The sequence below is a fragment of the Nelumbo lutea genome, chromosome 4 (genome assembly GCF_056320005.1).
Source record: "Nelumbo lutea isolate HS-2025 chromosome 4, American lotus-T2T, whole genome shotgun sequence".
NCBI lineage: Eukaryota > Viridiplantae > Streptophyta > Magnoliopsida > Proteales > Nelumbonaceae > Nelumbo > Nelumbo lutea.
This window is the reverse complement of record NC_142687.1, coordinates 56,106,644-56,131,150: the sequence shown is the minus strand read 5'-3', so window position 1 is coordinate 56,131,150 and position 24,507 is coordinate 56,106,644. Positions and strand designations below refer to the sequence as shown.

The window sequence follows — 24,507 nt, the reverse complement described above, 5'->3', positions numbered from 1 at the left end:
CAAACCCAGAAAGTGAATTAGAAGGAACAAGAAAGGAGGAGAGTGATTCATTTTTTAGGGCAAAAATAGCAAAAAGGCCTGAAAATTGATCTTTCAAAGAGGAATCCCCAACCCAAACATGTTCCCAAAACTTAATGAGGTTACCTGAGTGCAAGTCGTACCTAATCCATGGAGAGAACAAGGGCAAGATGGCTTGAATAGCTTTCCAAGGAGAAGCTCTTGTAGTCCTAGCCTGAATCCCATCCATTATTTGCCAGCCCATGTATACTTCCCACTATCTTAACCCACAGTCTTTCTTTCTCCAATGAAAATCTCCACAACTATTTCCCTAGTAATGCTAGATTCCTAATCCTAATCTTCCCAATTCCCAAACCTCCCTCCTTTTTACCCATACAAACCACCTCCCACCTAACCCTATGGTCCTTCTCCTCCCCCGGTTCCCACAGAAAATCACTCATTAGTTTTTCCAACCTACTAGCCACCTTAACCGGGATCCTAAAGACTGACAAAAAATATACAAGGTTAGCCAAAGTAGACCTGATTAAGGTGATTATCCCTCTAAGAGACAAATAGTTTTTCTTCTAATTGACAAGTCTCTTTTCAAATCACTCCACAATAAGGGCCCAGAAATCACCTTTCTGAGGATTATCCCCCAGAGGTAAACCTAGGTAGTTTAAGGGCCAATTAGAAACTACACAGCCCAAAATGTCTGCATACTCACCAATCTCCCCTTCCCCTATATTGACTCCAACTATACAACTTTTTTCAAAGTTCAACCTAAGGTTTGACATTTGTTCAAAAAGTTGTATAGTAAGCTTCATATTTTTAATCCAATTGATATCCCCTCCTTCACAAAACAGAATCGTGTCATTTGCAAATTGTAGGTGTGTAAGTGGTATATTATCTCTTCCAACTCTCCACCCTCTTATTAGCTCCTAGAATCTGCTTTGGATATCAATCCCCCCAACACTTCAGCAATCAATGTAAACAAGAAAGGGGATAGGGGGTCTCCTTGTCTAATCTCCCTCAAAGTTGGGAAATAGTCCACCATTGTCCCGTTCACCAAAATGGAATATCGACAATCTCTAATCCAACCCATCACCCATTTGCACCAGATGTCTCCAAACCCAAAGTTAATCATTACCTCCAATAAGAATGACCAATCAACCAAGTCATAAGCCTTTTCTAGATCTAATTTGCAGACCACACATTTCTCCAGGATCTCTTATAATCCTCTAGACTCTCATTTGCTACAAGTATCTGATTTGTTATTTGTCTCCCCTTTACAAAAGCTCATTGATTGTTTGATATGATAGTTGGGAGCAGCTTTCTAATTCTAATTGACATCACCTTAGTGATGATCTTATAAAGGCTATTTACTAGACTGATCAACCTGTAATCCTTTAGATGGCTTGCATCACTTTTCTTGGGTACCAAAGCAATGAAAGTGGAATTTAGGTCAGGGTTGATCATTCTTCCGGTATGGAATTCATCGAATACCAACAATATGTCATCCTTTAGTATCTCCCAACAATCATGGTAGAAAGCCATTGTAAAACCATCTGGGCCCGGTGCCTTTGATCTATCCATTGAGAAAACCGCCTCTTTTATTTCTTCCAACTCAAATTTGTTTTCCAACCACTCCCTATCTTCTCTCTTTAGTGTTGGTCAATCCAAACCTTCCCCTTTTATTCAGTGGCCTTCTAAATATATGCCGAAAATGACCTGCAAATGCTTCTGCAATTTCTCTCTGACTTATGATTGTTTCCCCTTTAATCCCCAATCTAATAATAAAATTTTTCCTCCTTCTGCCACTTGCCAAAGCATGAAAGAACTTAATGACTTCAACTTATAGGCTCTTGTAACATTCAATTTCTGAGAATATGTTTTTGTAACACTGTCCCAAATTTCTTTGGACAAAGTCATTATGTAGGATTAATCTCTATTGGTTTCTCTTTACTACCTATGAGATACCCCAGTTTACCTCTACTACAAACATAAATCCTTATAGATTATGCCCGGACCAAGTAATTTGTTCCATCCAATTTTATTCTAGTCACTCCAATCAAAATGAAATCTGTTGAACCAACCCCAAACATTGTGATCTGCTTCATCTCACTTCTAGATTGCTCCATTGACCAACGAAAATCCAAAAACAAGGTTTTTAATCTATATGGACCTAACTAAGGTCAGTCTAGTACCCGTAGGTCCCAAAATTAGGATTTCACTACACTCGACTACCCGAGAGAAATGGGAGAAAAAGCAAGCGCATCTACTAGAGCTTTCCAAACTCCTTCCAACTTTAACTACCCACTTCTAGATATCAAAAGGAACCCCCTAAGCACCGAGTGCCACACCCAAACTGTCTCCTTAATATGTAATGGTAACCTCTCTAGTTAACTAGGATTTTAGGCAAAAATCCAGCAACCTCACTTTCTTGGCAATCTATAACAAAATTCTGTCTCTCCAAACCCTCTACCAATTAAGCACAAAAGTTCTCTGAACAATCAGCAACTTATCTCTCCATTCACTCTTCTAATCAAAGGGTGTATGGGAAAAGAAAAGAAAAAGAAAGGAATAAACAAGGAGGTGCTCTAATACCAAGATGTGATTCAATCCATCAAATCTAAAAAAATATTCTTTGATTATAACAAGAAAAAGAAGAAGAAAACAGAAATAGAAGAAGATGGAGAAGAAAGGGAGAAGAAGAGAGTTCAATGACTTCTCTCCTACCTCTCTAATCTTTTATTAATCTCACTAAATCTGAATTAATTACAAGTCTGCCCTTAAGGCTCAATTTGGAAGGAGTACAAATACATGTAGAGTGCAAAACCTTGTATTTTGTATTATTTTGTATGCATTTATACTCCTTCCAAACTGAGGCTAAGTGGGTGGCCAACTCATCAACATACTTAAAAGACAAAAAAAAGGATTAACAGGCCCACTATCAAACAAAACATATAAGCACTGATAACAAGACAATAATGCACTAGGGCCCATTCGGCCAGTCTCTCTAAAGATTCTATTTCATCCCCAGATCCCCAACCGTTGTCACCTTAACTCTCTCCAACACCACAAGTTTGGTTATTTTTACTGACAAGGGTTTAATTTCTTCTCAAGCTTGCTCTTTTGGAGGCATTTGCTTATCTACTTCTCTTCCTTATCTAGGTGTGTTCGGTGGTAGATCATCAAGCTTCAGTTCTGTTGAGGAGATAGAATTACTGCTATTTTGCAGGGAACTCAATTTGCACCTCAGTTCTCTGATGGTCATATTATCATCTCCTCTGACTCCTAGAATGTCATCGAGGCGCTCCAAGACAAGTTTTCTTTTCCTTGGTCTTGCTTATGGATTTTGATAAAGACCAAGTCTATCTTAAGTCTTTTTTTCCTTCTTTTCCTTCTGTTTTGTAAATAGACAGTATAATACTCCTACACACCTTGTAGCCCAAGCTGCAAAGACTCGTGCTGAGAACTTCTTTCTTTTGATCACTATCCAGCTTGGCTACCAAATGTTAAGGACCTTGTAAAGATTCAGCTTGTTTAATTTAATCCTTTTAGTTATAAAAAAAAGATGGAAATACAAAGATGTAAACCTACACTAGAGGTTAAACCCTAAAAGGAACATAACCAAATAGAACATGCAAAGACGAATAACAGTGCAAAAGAAAAAAATGGAAAATGGAAATACAAAGAAACAAGAAGAATGAAAAACAATGCATATGGTTGAGGTATTGCAAGAGCACTGGACAACCAATCGAAACCTAGAAAATGAAACATGAAGTCGAGGAGGAGGAGAAGAGAAAGGAAGTAAGACAAGAGCTTACATTGGATCGATAGCGTTCCACTGTGTTGGGGTTCTCCTTCAGCGGCAATTGAGACCAAACGAGTGAAAATGGGGGTTGAGAAGAGAACTCCTCTTAACTTTTGATTGGGTCACATGTGGGAGTTTTGCACAAGTCCTGACAAATGACCAAGCTTTATTGAGTAGACAAGAGGGCTTGAAAAGCTCTCAAGCTTCATTTGAAGTTTCTTGAAATTTGGCTTTCTCGTCTTTCTATAACACCCATCTTTTGATCTAATGGGCTACTTGATACCAAACAGGATGTCTTCCCGTAGAGTAAAAGGCACGCGAAGTAGACTTACGAAAGGGTGCCTTATTTTATTTAAATCAATCAAACAATCCAACCTGTTAAAGTGACCTCAAGTTTATCCATAAATTCATTGTTCCAAAATTAATTTGATACATCATTTGGATGGTTTTTTATGATTAGATTTTATGTGTTTGATATATCATTTAAATAACACGATTTTTCGCATTAAATATCAAGTATTAATTGAATGGATAGGATCATTTGAGATATTGGTATGTATTTGGATGATCATGATTAATTCATTACTTTGATAACATAAATTTTGGGGTTAGTTTATTTAGATGGTCCCAATTGATTGAAACCCTAGTACATCACTAGGATAGCTGAGATTAAACCACTCATCTTAAGAGATGACTTTGATGGCCTAGTATCTTTGGTGATTAGGTATAGCACTTGAAGGACAAAGATCAATTGCCAGATAAAAGGACACCACATTTATTATGTTTAGTATAAAAAAGTAACATCCAGAGTAATCTAACTCTTGACTACCCCAGAAAAAAAGGTTAACTCTTGGTAAATAATTCCAACAAAAACAAGTGAAGTGAAACTTAAATAATTTGCAAATACTCATTAATAACAAAATGATTTTCGTTTTATACAAACTGCATCTTTGTATAACTTTAGAACATCAAGCAAATAAATTTGATACACAGGCTACTAGTAAAGACATCATTCAATCTCAATCTGTTTCGGTCCGTCTGATTGTGGTCCTTCTACATCAATTTCTTCTTCTGTTATCCCAGAGGCCTCCACTGTTTTTGTAATCCATTCCTTAAGTGGCTCCTCGTTCAAATCAAGTCTTAGGAGACCAGCAAAGATTCCTCCCATGAAGGCAACAGGCTCCTAAACAAATGGTAGGGTAACTTAAATTGAGATAGAAGGGCGGGGAAGTATTCCAAGTTTATGGTAAATCTTCCATAGGCATTAAAGCAAGACACCAAGATAAATATCTGAGCTGGTACCACAAGAAAATGAAGAAATAGGCTTGCAGTCAGGGAATTCCACCTTACATGAAACACTTGCATCAATAAGGGAGAATATGACTTAGCCATTTGAGCAAAGGCAGCATTAATCAAATAGGTTACTAGATGGTAATTTAAATTGTTTCTTGCTTCCTTTCATGAAGTTTGGCTTCTCTCAATGTAAAGGGTCATATCCACTGAGAGAACAGTTCAGAGGGTATGAGTATCTAATAAAATATATAATTATATATATTAGATACTAACTGATCAAAAAAAAAAGTATCTTATAAAATAGAATGCCATACTAAATTTCCACATGGCTCCTAAAGTCCTCCATCTTTTTACATGGTTTTTATTATTGTAAATTACATGAAAAGAAACAAATGCCCAATCAAAGTCACTGAACCAACCAGTTACTTTTTATTCCTTCTCCCGATGGTTTGGATGAAGGGCTGCTCCAATTTATTAAGACACAATAGAGGCTTCCAAGAAATGATTAGGGGGTCTTGTGTGGTTCTCAGAGTTGTTTTCATCCAATAGATGGTTTTATGTTGTTAAAACTGAACAAGTTAAAAGCAGAGAGCTTTAATATTTTTGCACATTTTCAAAAACCAATTTAGAGTCAGCCCACTTGAGAAGAAAGAAGAATTAGAAACTTAATATCAGTTTTTGAAACCTAGAAACATATTTAATAATTACATAATTGGTCATTGACTAGAAATCAACTCAAGAAATTATAAACTCTTCCCCTGTGTTTGGTTTGAAAAAAAAAAAGTCAGGGAAAGGAAGGAAAATGTTTCCCTACCTTTTCTTTCAAACCAAACACAGCCTTCAGGAATGTGGAATACACTGTACTGATAAACAAGTAGTCCAAATATGCATTTCGTTGGTACATAGAAAGAAGACCATTTAACTTATATTTAGGGTTTAGGCTGCAAAAAATTGTAAGGTTATATTTAGAATTTAGTAGATAGAAAGAATACCATTTAGCAAAATGTATTAGGTACTATTATTTATCTATTAAAATCAGGGTTTGATAAAATATCTCAAACCTTCGAAGACCTAGCATACATTTATCAACCAACGTTAGCAATCAAATTAAAAAAAAAAAAGAAAAAGAAAAAAAAAATCAAAGACCTACTTGGTGAAATCTATCAGAATGCCCAACAAACATATAGTTAACCTCGGCTTACAATAATTTTCATATTTTTTTTAACTTCTTGGTGCAAAAAATAGGGCAAAACATATAAACAAACAGATAAGGTTGTGATAGATAAGAAGAATAGAGGTTAACCTTGAGAGCTTCTTTGAGGACTGGATCTTCTATGGGATTGAAGAATAGCGCCTTAACCCGAAAACCTCTGTTACGCATCTGCTTTGGCGATGTAGAGATTTTTGAAGGTGTCCGTTTCCACTATTTAAAAAAAAAAAATGGACGAAGAATTAAGGAAGAAGAGTGAAAATAAATGTGAATAAGAAAGGAAACGGGGTTTCAACGGTAAACTCACCATCGCCGTTGAGGGACCGACAAGGCAGAGAGCCATCTCTGATAAATCCGAAGTTGAAATGGAAGCGAAGTGGTTTGGGTTCTGTTTACACGGTAATCTGCTGATCTGCTACATGTAGCGCTCTTCGTAACAAAACCCAAACCGACCAACCCGGTCCGATCTAATCCGATTTGGCCGGTTTTTCTTCAGCACCGGTCGGTTTTGGGTTACAGAAAAACATAAACTGATGGTTCGGTTTGGTTTTGATTTTCGTGTGTGAAAACCGAAACTGAACCAACTTAGATATATTATATATATCTGATATATTTCAGTTTTAATATATATCTGATATATATCTATATATATATATATATATATATATATTTATTTATGGAAATGTATATATATATATATATACATTTATTTATTTATTTCAGCTTTATTTTGGAAATATACATATTATACATAAAATTTCAGCTTTAATCCATCAAATCATTTTTAATTTCCAGGCATCCAGCCTTCACTTCTTAGACTTGAATGTTTACCGTTCACACCGGGAGAATCATTCACAAAACTGACCCAAACTGACCCAAACCAACTCAAACCGACTAGGTTGGTTTTACTTAGTATTGGGTCGGTTTGGTTTCATTTCTAGGTAAACCAACCAGGTCGGGTCGGTTGGAAAAATGCCAATAAACCGACCCAATCTGACCAGTGAACAGCCCTAGCTACATGTTTTTAGAGGACTAGTGGAATGGCCTGTGCGATGCACGGGGTATTTGATATTGAAGATGATGTTTGACTATGCTTTTATATATCGGGTATAGATTTGTAATTTATGTTATTTTCTTCAATTTTTATGATTTTCTATTTTTCATAAATTTTCTATGTATTTCTTTGTTTTTTATAATTTATATTATTTTCTTCATTTTAGTGTTTTTTTCATAATTATTTTGCAATAGCATATATATATAATGGGAAAATAGAAAGTTGAGGGTAAAGTTGGAAAGTAAAATTATAGTGTTTTGACCAAACCAATTGTACCATTCTCATTTTTCAGTATGATATATAAGTTTCTATGATTTTCTACATTTTTTGTAAATTTTCAATGTATTTCTTTGTTTTTTGTAATTTATATTGTTTTCTTCATTTTATGTTTTTCATAATTATTTTGTAGTGATAATATATATAATGGAAAAAATTGAAAGTTGAGGGTAAAGTTGGAAGGTAAAATCAAGGTGTTTTGACCAAACCAGTTGCAACATTCTCATTTTTTTAGTATATAAGATATACATGGTATAGAATTTTTTATGATTTTCTATATTTTTTGTAAATTTTTTGTGTATTTCACATTCTCGTTTTTTTAGCATGGTATAGAAATTTTTATGGTTTTCTATTTTTTTTTTTGTAAATGCTTTCATGTATTTCTTTGTATTTTTGTTTTGTAATTTATATTGTTTTCTTTATTTTGAGGAGAAATGTGCACAGGATAAAGAGACACCATTTCTATTTCCTCTTTCTTATTGTGAAGTAGGGGGAATGGTAAAGATATACACTATACAAAGAGTGGTTTAAAGGAGAGAACTAGGGTTTTAGAATTTATTTCTTCGCTTCATGTGTGAATGATAATATTTGGCCTTTTACCTCGTGTCATTATGCTCGTAAATGGGGAGAAAACAAAAAAAAAGGCTTCATTTAATCATCTAATTGATTGTTCAATGATGAAAATAGAGAGATCGAAAAAATCCATTCCTCCCTTTAATTTGAATTTGTGGGTTTTGGGCAAACCATTCGATACTTGACACATGTTGGCTCTAATCAATGAAGAGGTTCGTCAGGTAGGCCTGACAGGAATAGGCCTGTCAATGATACCCGAAAATCTAAGGCCCAATTTGACATCCAATCTAATTATCTTGGATTCAGATTGTGTATTTATGTAATCGGATCAAATTGGGATGTTACAATCTACATCCAATTAATAATCAAATCGAATTTGGATTTTACCCAATATGATTTGATTAAAATTCGAATATGATTATATTATAATATTTATTAACTTTAATATATAAATTCTATATAATTTTATTAAAATTTATAAAAATATATTTTAAATATTATATTATATATGAATTTGTATATAATAAATTTAGTATGATATATTTATATTAATTTATTATATATAAAAATTGAAAAGTAAATATTTTTTTTTAATTTTAGTGGTATTTTAGAGAATTTAAAAGTGGAGTTGGATTAAATCCAAATCCGATATGAGTTTACTAGGATTCAATTTCGAATATGAGTCTCTAAATCCAATCGAATTTCGGATCAAATTTGAATGTAGGTTCTTCATATTCAGACCGGATGCGGATTCTGCTACATCCAATCAGAATCCGATCCAATTGCAGCCTTATTAGGGAGAAGATTAGATAAGGCCTAAGGGGAGAGAGAGAAGTAGGTTCCATAGCGGTTTTATTATTATTTTATTTGTTACAAGCGTGAACCGTTAACTAAATGAAATTGGAAAAATAAAAAACTATTATTATTTTATTTATTTTATCCAATTACAAGTGTTAACCGTTAATTAAATAAAATTAGAAACTAAAAAGGGTAAAAATGGAAAGTGAAAATCAGGCTTTTTCACGAAACATTGTCATCATCCTCATTTTTATAAATGGTACAGACAACGTTCTCATTTTTTAGTATGGTATAGAAATTTTTATGATTTTCTATATTTTTGTAATTTTTTGCGTATTCCTTTGTTTTTTTGTAATTTATATCGTTTTCTTCATTTAGAGGAGAAAGGTGTGTAGGATAAAAGAGATGCTATTTTTGCTTCCTCCTTCCTATTGTAAAGTAGGGGGAGTGGATAAGATATACACTATGTAGAGAAGGGTTTAAAGGAGAGAATTGGGGTTTTAGGATTTATGTCTTCGCTTCATGTGTGAATGATGACATTTGGCCTTTTGCCTCCTACCGTTCTGCTCATCAATGGTGGGGCCGTTATTTGCATATCTAATGCTTAGCATTAGGATATAGGTTAATCCTAATTCATTTATATTCGGATTTGAATTGAACATCCATTTGATTTATATAGAAGAATCTGGATCTCCTGCCAACAAAATGCATTCCAAACCCCTATGGCCCTACCAAGTACAATCCCTACGATATTACATTGGTAGGGTGTCAGATTACTGGATTGGCCTAATGATCATCGAGAAAAAACACTTAAAATTAGTCAATATAATGAACCTAAGAGCATTTCCTAATCCAATACAACTTATTACGTTAAGAGAGACAATTGAAAAAAAAAATAGGGAGAAAAAAAAGCTTCATTTAATCATTTGATTGTTCCCTAATGAAAAGAGAAGTTCAAAAAAATCCATTCTTCCCTTCAATTCAAATTTGTGGTTTGGGCAAACCATCCGATACTTGACACATGTTGGCTCTAATCAATGAAGAGGTTCATTAAGTAGGTGCTTCAGGAGAAGATCAGATAAGGCAAGGAATAGGTTCCACAGTAGTCTTATTGTTATTTTATTTGTTTTATCCAATTACAAGTGTTAATCGTTAATTAAATAAAATTGAAAAATGAAAAACATAACAAAGGGTAAAAATGGAAGTGAAAATCAAGCTTTAAAATAAAAAAAAAAACATGATAAAGGGTAAAAATGGAAAATGAAAATTAGGCTTTTTGACAAAACATTGTCACCATCATCATTTTTATAAATGAGAAAATGATGAGATGCAGAGATTATCCAATGACAAGTGTTAACTGTTAATTAAATAAAATTGGCAAAATAAAAAACATAATGAAGGGTAAAAACAAAAAGCGAAAATCAAGATTTAAAATAAAAAGTAAAAAATACAAAGATTATCCAATTACAAGTTTTAACTGTTAATTAAATAAAAAACATAATAAAGGGTAAAAATGGAAAGTAAAAAATATAGAGATTATCCAATTACAAGTGTTAATTATTAATTAAATACAATTGAAAGAAATAAAAAACATAATAAAGGGTAAAAATGGAAAGTGAAAATCAAGATTTAAAATAAAAAAGATGATAAAGGGTAAAAATGGAAAGTAAAATCGTGGATCTGGTCTCTTCTCCCAAGTATTCCAAACTGGGACAACATTGACCATCAAAGCATGTCCTTCCTACCAGTCCACCCCCTGAAGTGGCATAGAGTGAAGGTATTGTTACGACTTGATGCTTTTCCAATTAACTAATGAATGGAGTGGAGGCCATTTTCTATTGTTTAATTTCCCAAGGGATCCTATTATGTTTAAAAATCCCCTATTTAGCCCAATTTGAGCCAACACATGGATGCCTTTTCTTTGGTGAACAAGTCAAATTCATGGGGGGCACATTAGAGGGCTAAAATAAAGAAAGAAGAAAATAAAAAGAGAAAACAGAGAAAGTAGGACCAAATTTAGTCGGGCTTAAAATGAAGTAGTTGTTTGGAAGTGAAGTAGAGATTCAAAGTGCTTAACATATAATTTTTCAATAGTTGTGTCATGTTATAGTCAATGAAATGAAGGGATGCCATCTTTTGGTCATTTGTTCCATCTTTCATGTTGCATCCCAATTATACACAATAGAATATGTTAGTTGGCCCTTTGAGGCTTCAACTTAGCCTTTCCTTTCCAATAAACATTTCCTAAGAGGCAAATGTCCAGAATTGGGGCAACAAGGGGTAGTTGAAAAAAATGTGGTTAAGGAAGTCTAAAAAGAAAAAGATGAAAACAAAGGAAAAAAAGTGAAGAACAAATTGAGGCAACTTAGTATCGAGGGATGACATAGAAATTTTGGAAAACTAGAAAGCTTTAAAGAAAGAGATAGTCGAGGAAAACCAAACTAAGGAAGTTGGAGAAATTAGAAAATAAAGGGAATGGGAGAGAAATAATTACAAATGAATGACGAAAGAGAGAAACTATGAAAAAGAAATTGGGGTAGACGAAATGATTCAATCATTCAAGAATTCCTTGGATTGGATATTTGTCTTTTGATTCCCCAAACTCATTACATTTCATCTATAATAAAGTCCTCTATGATCAATGAGGGAAAAAAAGTGAAGAACAAATTGAGGCAACTTAGTATCGAGGGATGACATAGAAATTTTGGAAAACTAGAAAGCTTTAAAGAAAGAGATAGTCGAGGAAAACCAAACTAAGGAAGTTGGAGAAATTAGAAAATAAAGGGAATGGGAGAGAAATAATTACAAATGAATGACGAAAGAGAGAAACTATGAAAAAGAAATTGGGGTAGACGAAATGATTCAATCATTCAAGAATTCCTTGGATTGGATATTTGTCTTTTGATTCCCCAAACTCATTACATTTCATCTATAATAAAGTCCTCTATGATCAATGAGGGAACATGGCTCATATTGAAAAATGCGAAGAGCATAAAAAAATAAAAGAGAGAGAAGAGAAATAAAAAAAAATAGAAGATAGAGAAAATGATTAAGAACAAGTAGCAACCTTGCATAAAAGTTAAGTATTCAATTTCCTTTTGCAAATAAGTTTTTTAACCTTTTACCCTTCATTTCAGACTCTCCCTATCTTGAACCACATTTTGTCCTATGCACCAAGTCCTCCTTTATCCTTGAGAAATTGGCAAACCAATGCTAGATAGACCTAATTGATTAGAAATAAGGGATCCCATTTGAGCATTCTATAACCAAAAATCATTTTCATCATCAACCCTTCTCGTCAACTAGATATTGGGGCAACCCCCTTGGATTTGGGTATTTTTCCAAAATACACCTTTAATTGATACTTTAGCATTTTCAATGTATATGCCTTTAAAGTTGTTAGGGTTTTGATTATCTCTTTCAAGGAAGGGGAAAATTACTTTTTATTGTTTACTAAAGTGTAATGTAGATCTCATTGGACATAATTATTCTATTCTGAATTGATGTTAACGGTATCCCTTGTTTTGATCCAATCACTTCCTAAAAAGAGAAGAAGAAGAAGAAGAAGGAGAAAAATTTTATCCTCCACTTCTTCAAAAGCGTTGCACTATCCTTCTACATCGAAAGTTGCAAAAAAAAAAGTTTTTTTAAGGGAACCCCTTGGAATATAGCGTTTGGCATCCAAATCGATTACATAGATGCGCCTCAAAGGAGAAATTCAAGCCCCTCCATTACAAGGTCATTTGAGAACTCAATCGCTCATCGTGTGCAAAAAATATATACAACAATAAAAACAAAAAGAGGAGAAAGAAAAAAGTAAAAGAAGAAAAACAATTATAAGAAAGAAAAGTTGAAGATTTTAATGAGAATGTATAGAGAAATAAATCCAAAAAGGAAAGTGATCAAATGAAATTTAACAATTAAGCTAAGCCATATCTATTGTGATAGTAGTTCTTGAGTCTTTTTGTTGCATCATGCATTCATGTTTCTCATATATCACTTTTATGGTTTTGTGATAATTTCCTATCTCTACTATTAAATAATACATTATAAATTTTGATTTCAATTGTCTAGTCCCTACATCATGCATCATGAATTGCAATTTTCAATTACATCGTTGATTTTGTTGCTTTATCACATATTATGGGTTATTAGTTTCTTTTCTCATAGCACATCATGAATTCCAACTATTTCTTGTCACTTTGTAGCACAATGGTTTTATTTGATTAATCGCTTCACAAACACAACATAATTTCATCAAATTTTCACAATACATGGGTTTTAGAAGTTTAATCACTTTACAAGTACACCATGAATTTTCCACCATATATACTAACACATCATAAATCACTATTTTCACTACTCCATAGCACATTATTTTTTGGCCACACTGGCACATCACAAATAACTATTTTAATCACTCTATAACACATGAATTTTTCACCATGCTAGCAAATTACAAATTAGTATTTTTGTTTCTCCATAGATCATAAATTATCTACCATACTGACACATCACAAATCTCTATTTTTCACTACTCCATAGCACATAATTTTTTTGCCACATTGGTATAGCATTAATAAATATTTTATTGCTATATAGCATATTAATTTTTTCTGCACTAGCAATCATTGTTTTTATCACTACATAGCATATAGATTCTTCCACCACACTATCACATCATCAATCTTTGAATTTGTTGTTGCATAGCACATAGATTTTTCGTTGCACTAGCATACTACGAATCATTGACTTCATTTCTCGTAAGCACATTATGACTTCCATCAATTTTATCACAACATGACACAGTTTCCTTGCCACATGACATAGATTTTATTGTCTCTTGGCACAAGCTTCATCATCTTTCAATATAGCACATTTTTTTCCAAAATTCATAGATTTATCTTCTATGTGGCAGAATTTCATCACATTTAACATAGTGTTATTGCTCCATGGCACAAATTCCATCACATCATGAGAAAGCATATTTTTTGAAGCCATTGATTTTATCGCCTCATGGCACAAAATGACTTCCATCAAATTCATGATTTTCTACGTCTCACAACACATGCTTTTCTCAAATTCATTAGCTCTACTAATTCATAGCACATGGTTTCTTTGCATCACCAGTTGTTTCGCTTTATGACACATCAGAAATTTTAATTAAGATCTTATCATTTTGTTAATTGCTATATGGCACACTACTGATTTAAAGTTCATATTCTCTCACCTCAATATATAAGTGACCTCACTTCACAAGGTAATGTTTGTTGGAAGGATCACTATTGCCAAAATAAATAAAAAAATCAAATAGCCTTAATGGATGATCGGTATTACTTGCAAAAATCTTCATATGCTTCTTTTATCTTTGTTATTTCGTAGCCTACTACCTCACAACAAAGAAGGGCAACTATCAGCACTTGATTTTTGCTCGATCTATTTCTAAACCCCCAATTCGTACCCCTAACGCCCAATCAAATATTCCAAACTCTCCAAAACAACAAATAATCTAAGATGCCAAATCTTAGGCCAAAAGTTCCCAAATCTACCATTGAATCTTTTTTATCTCAATCCAATAGACTTGATAAATCCCCCATTCATACCATGTCCATCAAATCAAATTCAATCATTCAATAATTAGGAACCCCAAAATACCCATTTAGATTAAATCTTATCACCAAAATTCAAACTTTCATCGACCATCAATTAAAGATTCTATTTTGGTGACCCTAATTAGCTAATGCATTTAAAGCTTAAAATTCCCAAGCTACATTCCCCTCAATACATCAAATCTTGTCTTTAAGTCCAAATCCCATAACCATACAACCGATCAATTTTCACAACTAAATTTCTTAGTTTGACCCATACATAACCCAAGATTCAATTTTAAGACCCTAAATTAGCCATCCAAATACAACCTAAGATACTTTTAGCCATTAGATATCTTATTCCATCTATCTAATTGAAAACCTGTCTTTTCTGTCAAACTTTGGGCATCCTAATACACTTACCCATCAAATTTCAACTCAAATTTCGCTCATTTAGCCCTTTATCATATAAAGATTCCATTTATAACACCTTTTATTGGTAAAAAGATAGGGGTGTATAAAAGATGCTAAAACTTATAAAAAACTGGTGGATAGGAATTGGGTTTTTGAGTTCCTTACTAGACTTAATCCTAAATATGATAAACTTATATAGAATGTTTTAGCTAAATATGATGTGATCCTTTCTTAGGATTATATTATGGTCAATAGTGAAGAAAGTAAAAGACGAATTCAAATTGTGGAAGCCCCAATAGATAATTTTTCCAATTCTATGATGAAACAAAAGGTGATTATTGAGAAGGAAATTATGTGTGATTTCTACAAGAAACCAAAGCACACAAAGGATACTTATTGGAAATTGAATCCAAAGCTTACACCTCTTAAATTTTAAGAATAATAGTAATGGTAAAAATAGTAGGAATGGGAAAGGTGGAAATGCTAATGTAGCCACCTCCTCCGAGGGTGAAAAGGGGTAGTGTGATGAGAAGTCTTAAGGGAACAACTTGTAGCCACTAGGGCTGATCGAATATGAGAAGTATGGTTGTATTATCATTTATTTGGAATCTACCTCTTTAGCTTCTACTTGATCAAGCAATCACTCCACTTTTGCTTATGTTCACTTAGGTGTTTGTGCTATTATGAACCATGCTCCTACCTTAAATAATCATAAGATCTTGTAAATAATAGATTCTGATGCTTTTGACCATATGACTAGTGTTTCCACTTTATTCACTACTTATCAACTTTTATCTAATCGAAACAAAATATCTCTTGTTGGTGACTCTCTTACCCTTATCTTAAGAAAACGAGACATAAGAACCTAAAACTCCTTTATTTTGACCTTTGTACTTCATGTACCAAAACTTAATATTAATATGTTTTCAATTAGTTTAACTAAATCTCTAAATTATAGTGTAATTCCCCTTTTATTGTGTTTTTTAGGACATGAAATCTTAAAAAGGTGGTTGGGAGTGGCAATGAGGCAAATGGGATATATCTATTGGATATGCCTATAAGTAGAGCAAGATATAGCCTCAGAAATTAGCTTTTAGATTTATAGTGCCGGAATTAATTAGTCGTGTCATGTTATGTTACCATCGTCTATGTCATCTATTTTTTTCTTCATTAAAGTTTTTGTTTCCTACATTATTTAAAGGAGTCAATTATCAAGTCTACATTGTGAGTCTTGCAAGCTTTCAAAGCATTGTGGAAACTCTTATCTTGTAAATAATAAAATATGCACTTTTCCATTTAACATTGTTCACTCTGATGTGTAGGGGCCTTAGCACTTACCTTGTATGAGAGGTTACAAATATTTTATTATGTTCATTGATGATTTTTCTTGTTATACTTGGCTTTGTCTCATGCTTTTCGTGTTGAAGTACCCACACTTGTTCAATAGTTTTATGAGTGCTTACCTAGTTTGACACTTAAATCTAATCATTCTAGTTAAACAATGTTAAGGAATATTTTGATAAGGATTTTACATTTTTCTTTGAAAAGTTTAAAGTTGTTCACCAAAGCTCTTGCGCTCATACTCTTGAAAAAAATGGGATAGTGAAGAGAAAGAACCAACACATTATGGAAGTTCCTAGAAGTACACTTTTTGCTTCCCATTACGAAAGTTGTCAAAACACTCGTACTCCAAATGCCCTTGATCCCAACATTACTGAACCCATCAAGAACTACCAATGAATTCTAGACATTCTTAGACACCTTCCTACCAAATTTCAACTCAAAATTCTCCCATTTACCCCTCTATAATACAAATATTCTATTTCAAGCCTTTTCATTAGTCAAGACACCCATACTCCAAATTCCCTTGATCTCAACACCTATGAACCAATTAGGAACTGCCAATGAACTCCTAACATCACAAAACACCTACCTACCAAATTTCAACTCAAAATTTCCCCCATTTATACTTTCATCATACAAAAATTTCTTTCCAAGCCCATTCATTACCAAAACACCCATACTCTGGATTCCTTTAATCTCAATACATTTGAACCAATCAAACCCTACCATCCCATTCAAGAACCTAGGAAATGTTACTCAGTTAAACTCTAAGTTAGGACCCCCTTTAGCCATTTATCAGACAAAATTTCTATTTTGAGATTTTTCATTAGCCCATATGTTTTCCCTCAAGGTCTCTTTAATTTAGGCACATACAATTGGCCCAATCAAACACCACCAATCAATCTAGAACACTAAAAAGCCATACCTTATCAATTTTGGTACAAAAATACATTCATTTCCCCCTTAACTAAAAAAAAAAATCATTTTAAATGCTATTGGCCCATACACCAAAGACTGACTTCCACCCTTAGGCCCATATTCACCCTTCACACATCATCCTAAAAATCAAGCCCTTTAATTTGAATCTCAATTTAACCACTACTTGCACCCCAAAATGACCAAAATAACCTTAAACCTCCAAAGTATTTATCAAAGTGTTCCTACCCTAATATAAATATAACATAATATTTTTTCACTCAAAGGAATAGGGAAGAACATTATTTACGCTTTCCATCTCCAACAACAAACAAAGAACCCAAGTGGTGGTTTGAGCTTCGATTTTCCCTTCTCTCATCATCATCATCATCTTCTTCTTCTTCTTCTTCTTCTCTCTACAACTGCAACCCCTCCTTTATTCCTTGTTCGTCGTTGCAACTTGACCTGTTGTCGCTCTCTTCTCTCTCTCCCTCTTATTAGTTTCTCTCTTCTCCTTCCTTACTCGCCACCACTATCACTTCCTTTGGGTCCTCACGTTATAACTGAATTTCTTAGCACTATCGTTGTTGCGTCGTTATCTCTCTCTCACCTTATTCCTCTCTTTCTATCCCTTTGCTCACCATTGCAACATACCAGGAAATAGAGCACACCCTCCACCGCACCACCATCTCTCTCTCTCCCCCCCTTCTTCTTCTTCTTCTTCTCTCCTTTTTTCTCTTCCTTTCTTTCTTCTTCAACTTCCTTATTCTTTTTTTTATTAATTTTTTCTCTCCCCTATTCTTCCTCCATAATCATTAAAACCGAATCAAAGCAACCATTGATATTCCACCATTGTTACTAGTCTTTGCTCAACATGGAATTCTCCTAACCTACATTGCCACAACTTAAGATAACTCTACACTACTCCCACCATTGCATACTCAAGCTTAGTTTACTAACTCTATCCAACCAGTCTTAGCACTATTGGTGTTGAACTAACCACAAACTAGAGTCTCAATGGTCATTTCTATCTCTTCGATTAATTTAATCTATAGATGAAAAATTCTATAGATTTCTGATTAGATTTTTAAAGGCCATCACGTTATTATCACAACAATCTCGACTTTGATCCCCCAACTTGTAATATGAATTTAATCATTTGAAGGTGACATCAAGAGAAAGTTATAATGGTTATGGCTCTCTAAACCTGGTCAGTGACTTTACTTCCTCTTTATATTATTATTATTATTATTATTATTATTATTATTATTATTATTATTATTAATCATTTTAAAGTTTTGCCTAATCAGAAATCCATGAATCGGCTTAACTTCTAGTTCATCTTTTCAAGGTCATATCTATTGATAATAGGGGGAGAATCTAATCTACACCTTTTATTATGGGCCATTTGTCAGATTTTATCATTTTCACCAATGATTTATCATCATCAAAAAGGGAGAGATTGTTAGCAATATTGACCCTATGTTTTTTTATGATAACAAATTCATTGAAAGTACTAACATACGTAAAAGTCAAGTGTATAGACATTTTTCTTTGAATGTTTCTCAGATGGACTAAGCATGAACTAAGAAAAAATAAGAAATCCCTATAATGAGGAAATGGAAGAAGTTCATTCTTTTAAAAGCATGAAGGAATCAAGACAAAAGCAAGATCAAGTTCAAGAGAGTTAGTGTTAATCTTTCTAGGATTTTATGTAATTAGATTGCATATGTATTAAGGGATTATCTCAGACCTACCTTGGTTCACAACTTAACCTTAGAGACTAATGGTTAGCTTAAGAAAGGCCTTAGGTCATTCGCTGATCTTGAACAAAGTGAAAAAGCACAAAAGTTATGTTTTTTCTAAGTTTGGAAACCTAATGAATTGACATTTTAAGTGAAGGAATTGACTACTTGGGTCCTCCAAAAGAGGATTGTAGCAAATAGCTAGTCAACTTCTACATCCTAATAGTTGACTGGTTGTGACAATTGAAATTGGTAAAGGGAAGTAGTCGATTACTACAACTCGATAGTCAACTACTAGAGAAAAAATATTCCCAGTAGTGCATGAGAGTCGACTATCAAGGCTTAGTAGTCAACTCCCAAGGCTCCTATTAAAGTATTCCAAATTTGATAACTAAAGCAATTGACTACTTTGCCCAAGCGGCTTATGTTAGCTCTCTGTTTTCGATTCTTCGAAGCCTATAATGACTCTTTATTCTTAAGTTGTATAGGATGATCTCTGAACATTTTCAATAGAAGAATGAAGAGCTTCAATGGATCTATAATGGCTATATGTTGAATCCAACATTAACATGCTGGTGAGAAAAAAGAGATTTGCAAGAGAAAAGAGAGCAAAACGTTGGAATAAGAGTTTAGAAGAGAGTTTCTAAGCTAAACAAATAATCATCTTTCCATGCTTGTATAGCTATTGGCTTGCTAGCTGTGAAAGATTTGGATATCACCCGCAAGTCCATCTAATGAAAGGTCTTGTTGGCATTTGAAAGTCCAACTAGTGTAAAAGTATTGTTGGCACTTAGATGTCCAATTAGTATAGTGGAAATTCTTAGGAGGTATGTGTAGGGAGAGGATGTAGGCTAGGTTTAGTTGAATCTCTATAAATTTTGTATATTCCTTCTGTTATTCTTGCCTTTAATCTTGATAATTCCTATTGTCTTTCATACATAATCTTGCAATCTTTGAATATACTACACTTCACACTGTTGTTCTCATCACTCTTATTTAGCATTCATTTTGAAAAAGAGATATTTTGAGAAAATTTGTAGAACCCACTTCACTCCCTCTTGGGTTAGACTACCTAGGCTAATAGAAGACTGAGGCAAGCATATTAGATCAAACAATAATGATTATGGGAATTCTGTTTTGCTGACCCAATAGACCATTGAGGAAGGGATGGAGATGGAGCCTACCAAATAGAGGACCCATTGACTCGTAACCATTGTTTATTGCATTTGAGATGGCAACAATCACCCAATAATATTTACTAGTAGTAATGTTGTAGGAGGGATGAGAAATGTGATCCACTTGAACATGTAGCAATGAAAATTCATCACCGTCCCTTGCCTTTGACGACACAATGAAATTGGTTCTACACTAGCCAAAACCTTCATAAGTCCATGGAAGACTACAAAGATCAGATTATAGTAGATGCTAATTGTAGTGACTTAAGCACCAAAAACCAAAATTGGAAGATTGATTGAGCCAAGCCTCATTCTCCACTACAGGTGCCAATTGGACTGGATTTGGTCCAACCCGATCCAATTCAATGTGAGTCCACTTACAAATGGACTAGACCCAATCCAGTCCAAATCCAATCCAATCCATTAAAATATAAATGGATTATAAAAAATTACAAAATTCCAATATATCCATATAGCATTGGAAAATTTACAAAAATCCAATCAAATAGAATGAAATATCAAAAATTATATAAAAAACAAAACATATAAAAAATTACAAAAATATATTAAAATGAAGAAAACCTGAAAATTATAAAAAATATACCCTTTTGGCATTGGAAAAGAACTTTTGCAAAAGTGCTTTCATAAAAGTGCTTTTGTAATATTATAAAAGTGCTTTCGTAAAAGTACTTTCATATAAGTGCTTTTGTAAAAGTACATTTATAAAAGTGCTTTTGTACAAATGCCTTCATAAAAGTACTTTTATACTTTTGTAAAGGTACTTTCATAGAAGTGCTTTTATAAAAGCGCTTTCGTGAAAGTTCTTTCATAAAAGTGCTTTTGTAAAAGTACTTCCACAAAAGTGCTTTTACAAAAGTTCTTTTGTAAAAATGTGTTCGTGTAAAAGTACTTTTATTAAAGTGTTTTTATTAAAGTACTTCCATAAAAGGATTTTTATAAAAGTGCTTTCATGTAAAAGTACTTTTAGTGAAGTGCTTTCGTAAAAGTGACTTTATAAAACTGTTTCTGTAAAAAAGTGCTTGAATAAAAGCACTTTTGTGAAAGTGCTTTCGTAAAAGCTTTTCTATAAAGGTGCTTTTGTGAAAATACTTTCATAAAAGTGATTTTATGTCAGGTTCAGTTTTGATCGGTTTCAAATTGAGCAAGGTTTGTCCTCATGATCAGATTATTGGAAATTTGGTTTAGGTCCAATTCAGACCAATAAGAATATGGACCAATTTATTTTGGATTGCCCCAATCCAATAATTATAATGGACCATCCAAATCAGGTTTGATAAGGTTTGAATTGGATTGGATCTAATCCAAAACCGGTCAATTGACACCCCTATTCTCCACAACCCATATCTCAATTTCCACTCCCATGCTATCTCTTCACTTTGCGATCTCCAATCCCAAACCCAGATTGCATGAAGCTTAGAAACCCTGTTTTGAAATGAGCAAACTCTACTATTCTCATGGAGTCCTTTTTCCCCTCCTCAGCAAACTCTACTATTCCAATGGACGATGGTACACCAAGATTTGACTTTGAATTCCTAAGAACACAAATTCACTAGCCTGACTCATGGGGAAAGATGTTAGTATGAATTATGGTGATACCATTCCTCTTTGTCATAATTCCTCAAGCCCATATATTCATCCAAGCCTCTGAAGTCTGAAGTAAGAAACCACATTACCTAGCAGCAAAACCTTCTTCGAAATCTTATTATTCAAATCAAGCATGGGAATATCCATTCCTCTTTGTCAGAAAACTGTATGTCAAACAACTTGTATGGAAAGATGTTTTGAAATTTTAAAGAATAATGAAGGATAAAATAGAGTTCCATAGAACTTAAGAGCAAAGCTCAATCTATGTTCACTCACCCAGATTCAATCGTAAATCCTGGAATCAGCCATGGAAACTGTCTAAATTTTCCACTAGAGAGGGAAAACATTTTCTTTTTCATAATTGAAGAGTAGAATAGGAAAAGCTGCCTAAAGTTTCAAGGTCAAAGGACATTTTTTACCACAAAGGGGTAAAATTGGGATTTAACAAATTATATAAGTCATGTGGTATCAAATCCCAACAGATTGTGACAGCACGCTAAGGGTCGGGGAATATTTAGTCAATTGTTAGAAACGTTAGGAGTAAGTTAGGGCATTTTGCAAATAATAAGGAAGTTTTAGTCCATTTCCAAAAACTTAGGGGTAGTTTAAGTGATTTATCCCTAATAAAATTATTAATGCCATTAAGAAATTAGGTTTTCTTGGGTTTTATTTTATTCACTTCCCATAACAATGTTGGAGCAAGCAGAAATTTAAATATAGTTCATAGAGTACTTTTTTTATATCATTGTCATCCTTGTATGCGTCCTTCAAGTTCACGGTAGTTGGGTGCTTAGGCAAATGCTTCATGATTTCAACCTCTCTTCTCATGCCTTCGATATCCACTTCTATTCTCATTTTTCTTTAAAATTGTTTCTCTTGCTGCACCATAGATGGAAAAATCCAAAACCAGCACAACCTAACTATTTTGTAGGAGCTTTGACCTAGAAGATGATTTTGTTACAGGGCTAAGCTATAGCAAATCTAGGCAGTATTTGGCATTGTGCTCATCTCATGGACGGGACAGTTTCGGTCCCATACACAGGATGAACACCTGTTCGGCTGGCTGTGGACGGGACCGCTCCACGCTATATCATGAACCGGTCACGTCCACACCCCAATTTCTCATCCACAACAAAAACTCGTGGTTAAGACCCGTCCACAATTTATTCTTGATCCCCTACTTTACACTCTCCCTGAAAGGTTGAAACCCTATTATTTGTTTCACATTTTAATATTTTTGTCAAAAAAATATTAATTATTTTACTTATTTTTTTAAAATTTTTATCAATAAAATAATAATTTTCAATATTTAAAATATATTTTTGAAATTGTAATTATTCTACTATTATTTTTATAAAAATTTAATAATTATTGGTTAATATTAATTCATTGATGCATTTTTTAATATATTTATCATTTAAAATGCAAAAATTAGATATTTATGATTAAATGTATAGATCATTCATAAAATGTATACATGGAATCAAAAAGTGTGGTGTGGGTTGGTCCACACCATGCCTCCAGAACGCCATTTGGGTGTGGCACGGTACATGGTATCGTTCCAGAAAGTTTCAACATGGTACATGGTACCAAATTGAATGTGCCGTATCTATTCGTTGTATCAATGCCATATTGTGCCCATATTGTTGAGTGTCGGTGCGTTTTGGTATCGTATCAGTTACAATTTTATTGTGGCAGAATCGTAAATAAAACTCCCTTCGAAAGAGGGCTTCTAAACCCATTTCAGAAGCCCTCTTTCTTTCCCAAACCCTTCAAAAAGCTTTTTAACCTTTCTAAAGACTCAAATTTTGTAAAAATTTGCCAAAACATCTATAAATTTGCAAGACTCAATAAGTTTTTCAAGATTGTGAAAAAATGAGCGAAAATAAATATGTTTTTTTCAAATTTCTTTTACACTTTTAGCCAATGTTAGAAAAGTTAAGGGGAAAAAAAGTGGTTTGCCCCTTTCTCCTTCGGTTGGGAGGCAAAGCAGCCTAGACCCCCCCCCCCCCCCCCGTCCCCCTTTTTGATGTAGCCCAATTTATTTTTATGAGTTAGGGGGGTCTTGCTCCACTTCGGCGAGCGAGTGAAGCGAGCTTGCCTTCGCTTCGACAAGACCCCTCTTTTAACAACTGTTATGCATTTTTATTGTTCTTATTATAAAAGATTTTTATTAAAGAAAAAGAAAAAAAATGAAATCCCCCTTTCTCATTCCTCCTCTTAAGGAAGCTTTCACCTCCTTGTGTTTGAGAGGCTTACGCCTCTTGCATTCTGAACTATACTTCACACCTCTAGGTAGTGGAACGCCTCTATGCTTTAAAACATTGATATTTATTTTTTTAATTTTTACAATAAAATATGCAAAATAATTATTTCATCTATTGTGTCCATAAGTCCATTCAATTTTTTGTTACATATTTACTTTTCTTAATTTTAATTTAATTTTTAGAATAAAACATGCAAAATAATTATTTGAATAAAAATAAATAATTATTTAGTTTTTAAAAAATTAGAATAAAACATGCAAAATAATTACTTGATATATAATGTCCATAATTAGATAGTATGTTTATGTTCCCGACTTCCCATTTATTGATTATAATAAGTTTTTTTCATAAAACCCACTAAAACATGTTATTTTTATGCATATATAGCTCATTTATGTCTTATATTTAGTGATATTAATGTTTATTTATGATTTATTAG

At 33.4% G+C, this 24,507-nt stretch overlaps 1 protein-coding gene across 1 annotated transcript; it reads right to left on the bottom strand.

Moving 5' to 3' along the window:
• Window positions 1-4,693: 4,693 nt before the first annotated feature.
• LOC148860722 (UPF0426 protein At1g28150, chloroplastic) lies at window positions 4,694-6,717 on the bottom strand. The gene is made up of 3 exons (XM_088986062.1): window positions 6,622-6,717; window positions 6,408-6,527; window positions 4,694-4,994 (listed from the first exon to the last, which is right to left on the bottom strand). Exons 1-3 carry the CDS (start codon window positions 6,655-6,657, stop codon window positions 4,821-4,823), a joined length of 330 nt encoding a protein of 109 aa, XP_088842188.1. The 5' UTR covers window positions 6,658-6,717; the 3' UTR covers window positions 4,694-4,820.
• Window positions 6,718-24,507: the final 17,790 nt, after the last annotated feature.

Coding starts and splice junctions, on each gene's coding strand:
- LOC148860722 (XM_088986062.1), bottom strand. CDS start 6,657: ATGGCTCTCTGCCTTGTCGGTCCCTCAACGGCGATG. Junction 6,528..6,621: donor TCGGTCCCTCAACGGCGATG/GTGAGTTTACCG, acceptor TTTTTTAAATAG/TGGAAACGGACACCTTCAAA. Junction 4,995..6,407: donor TCCTCAAAGAAGCTCTCAAG/GTTAACCTCTAT, acceptor CCATTTGTTTAG/GAGCCTGTTGCCTTCATGGG.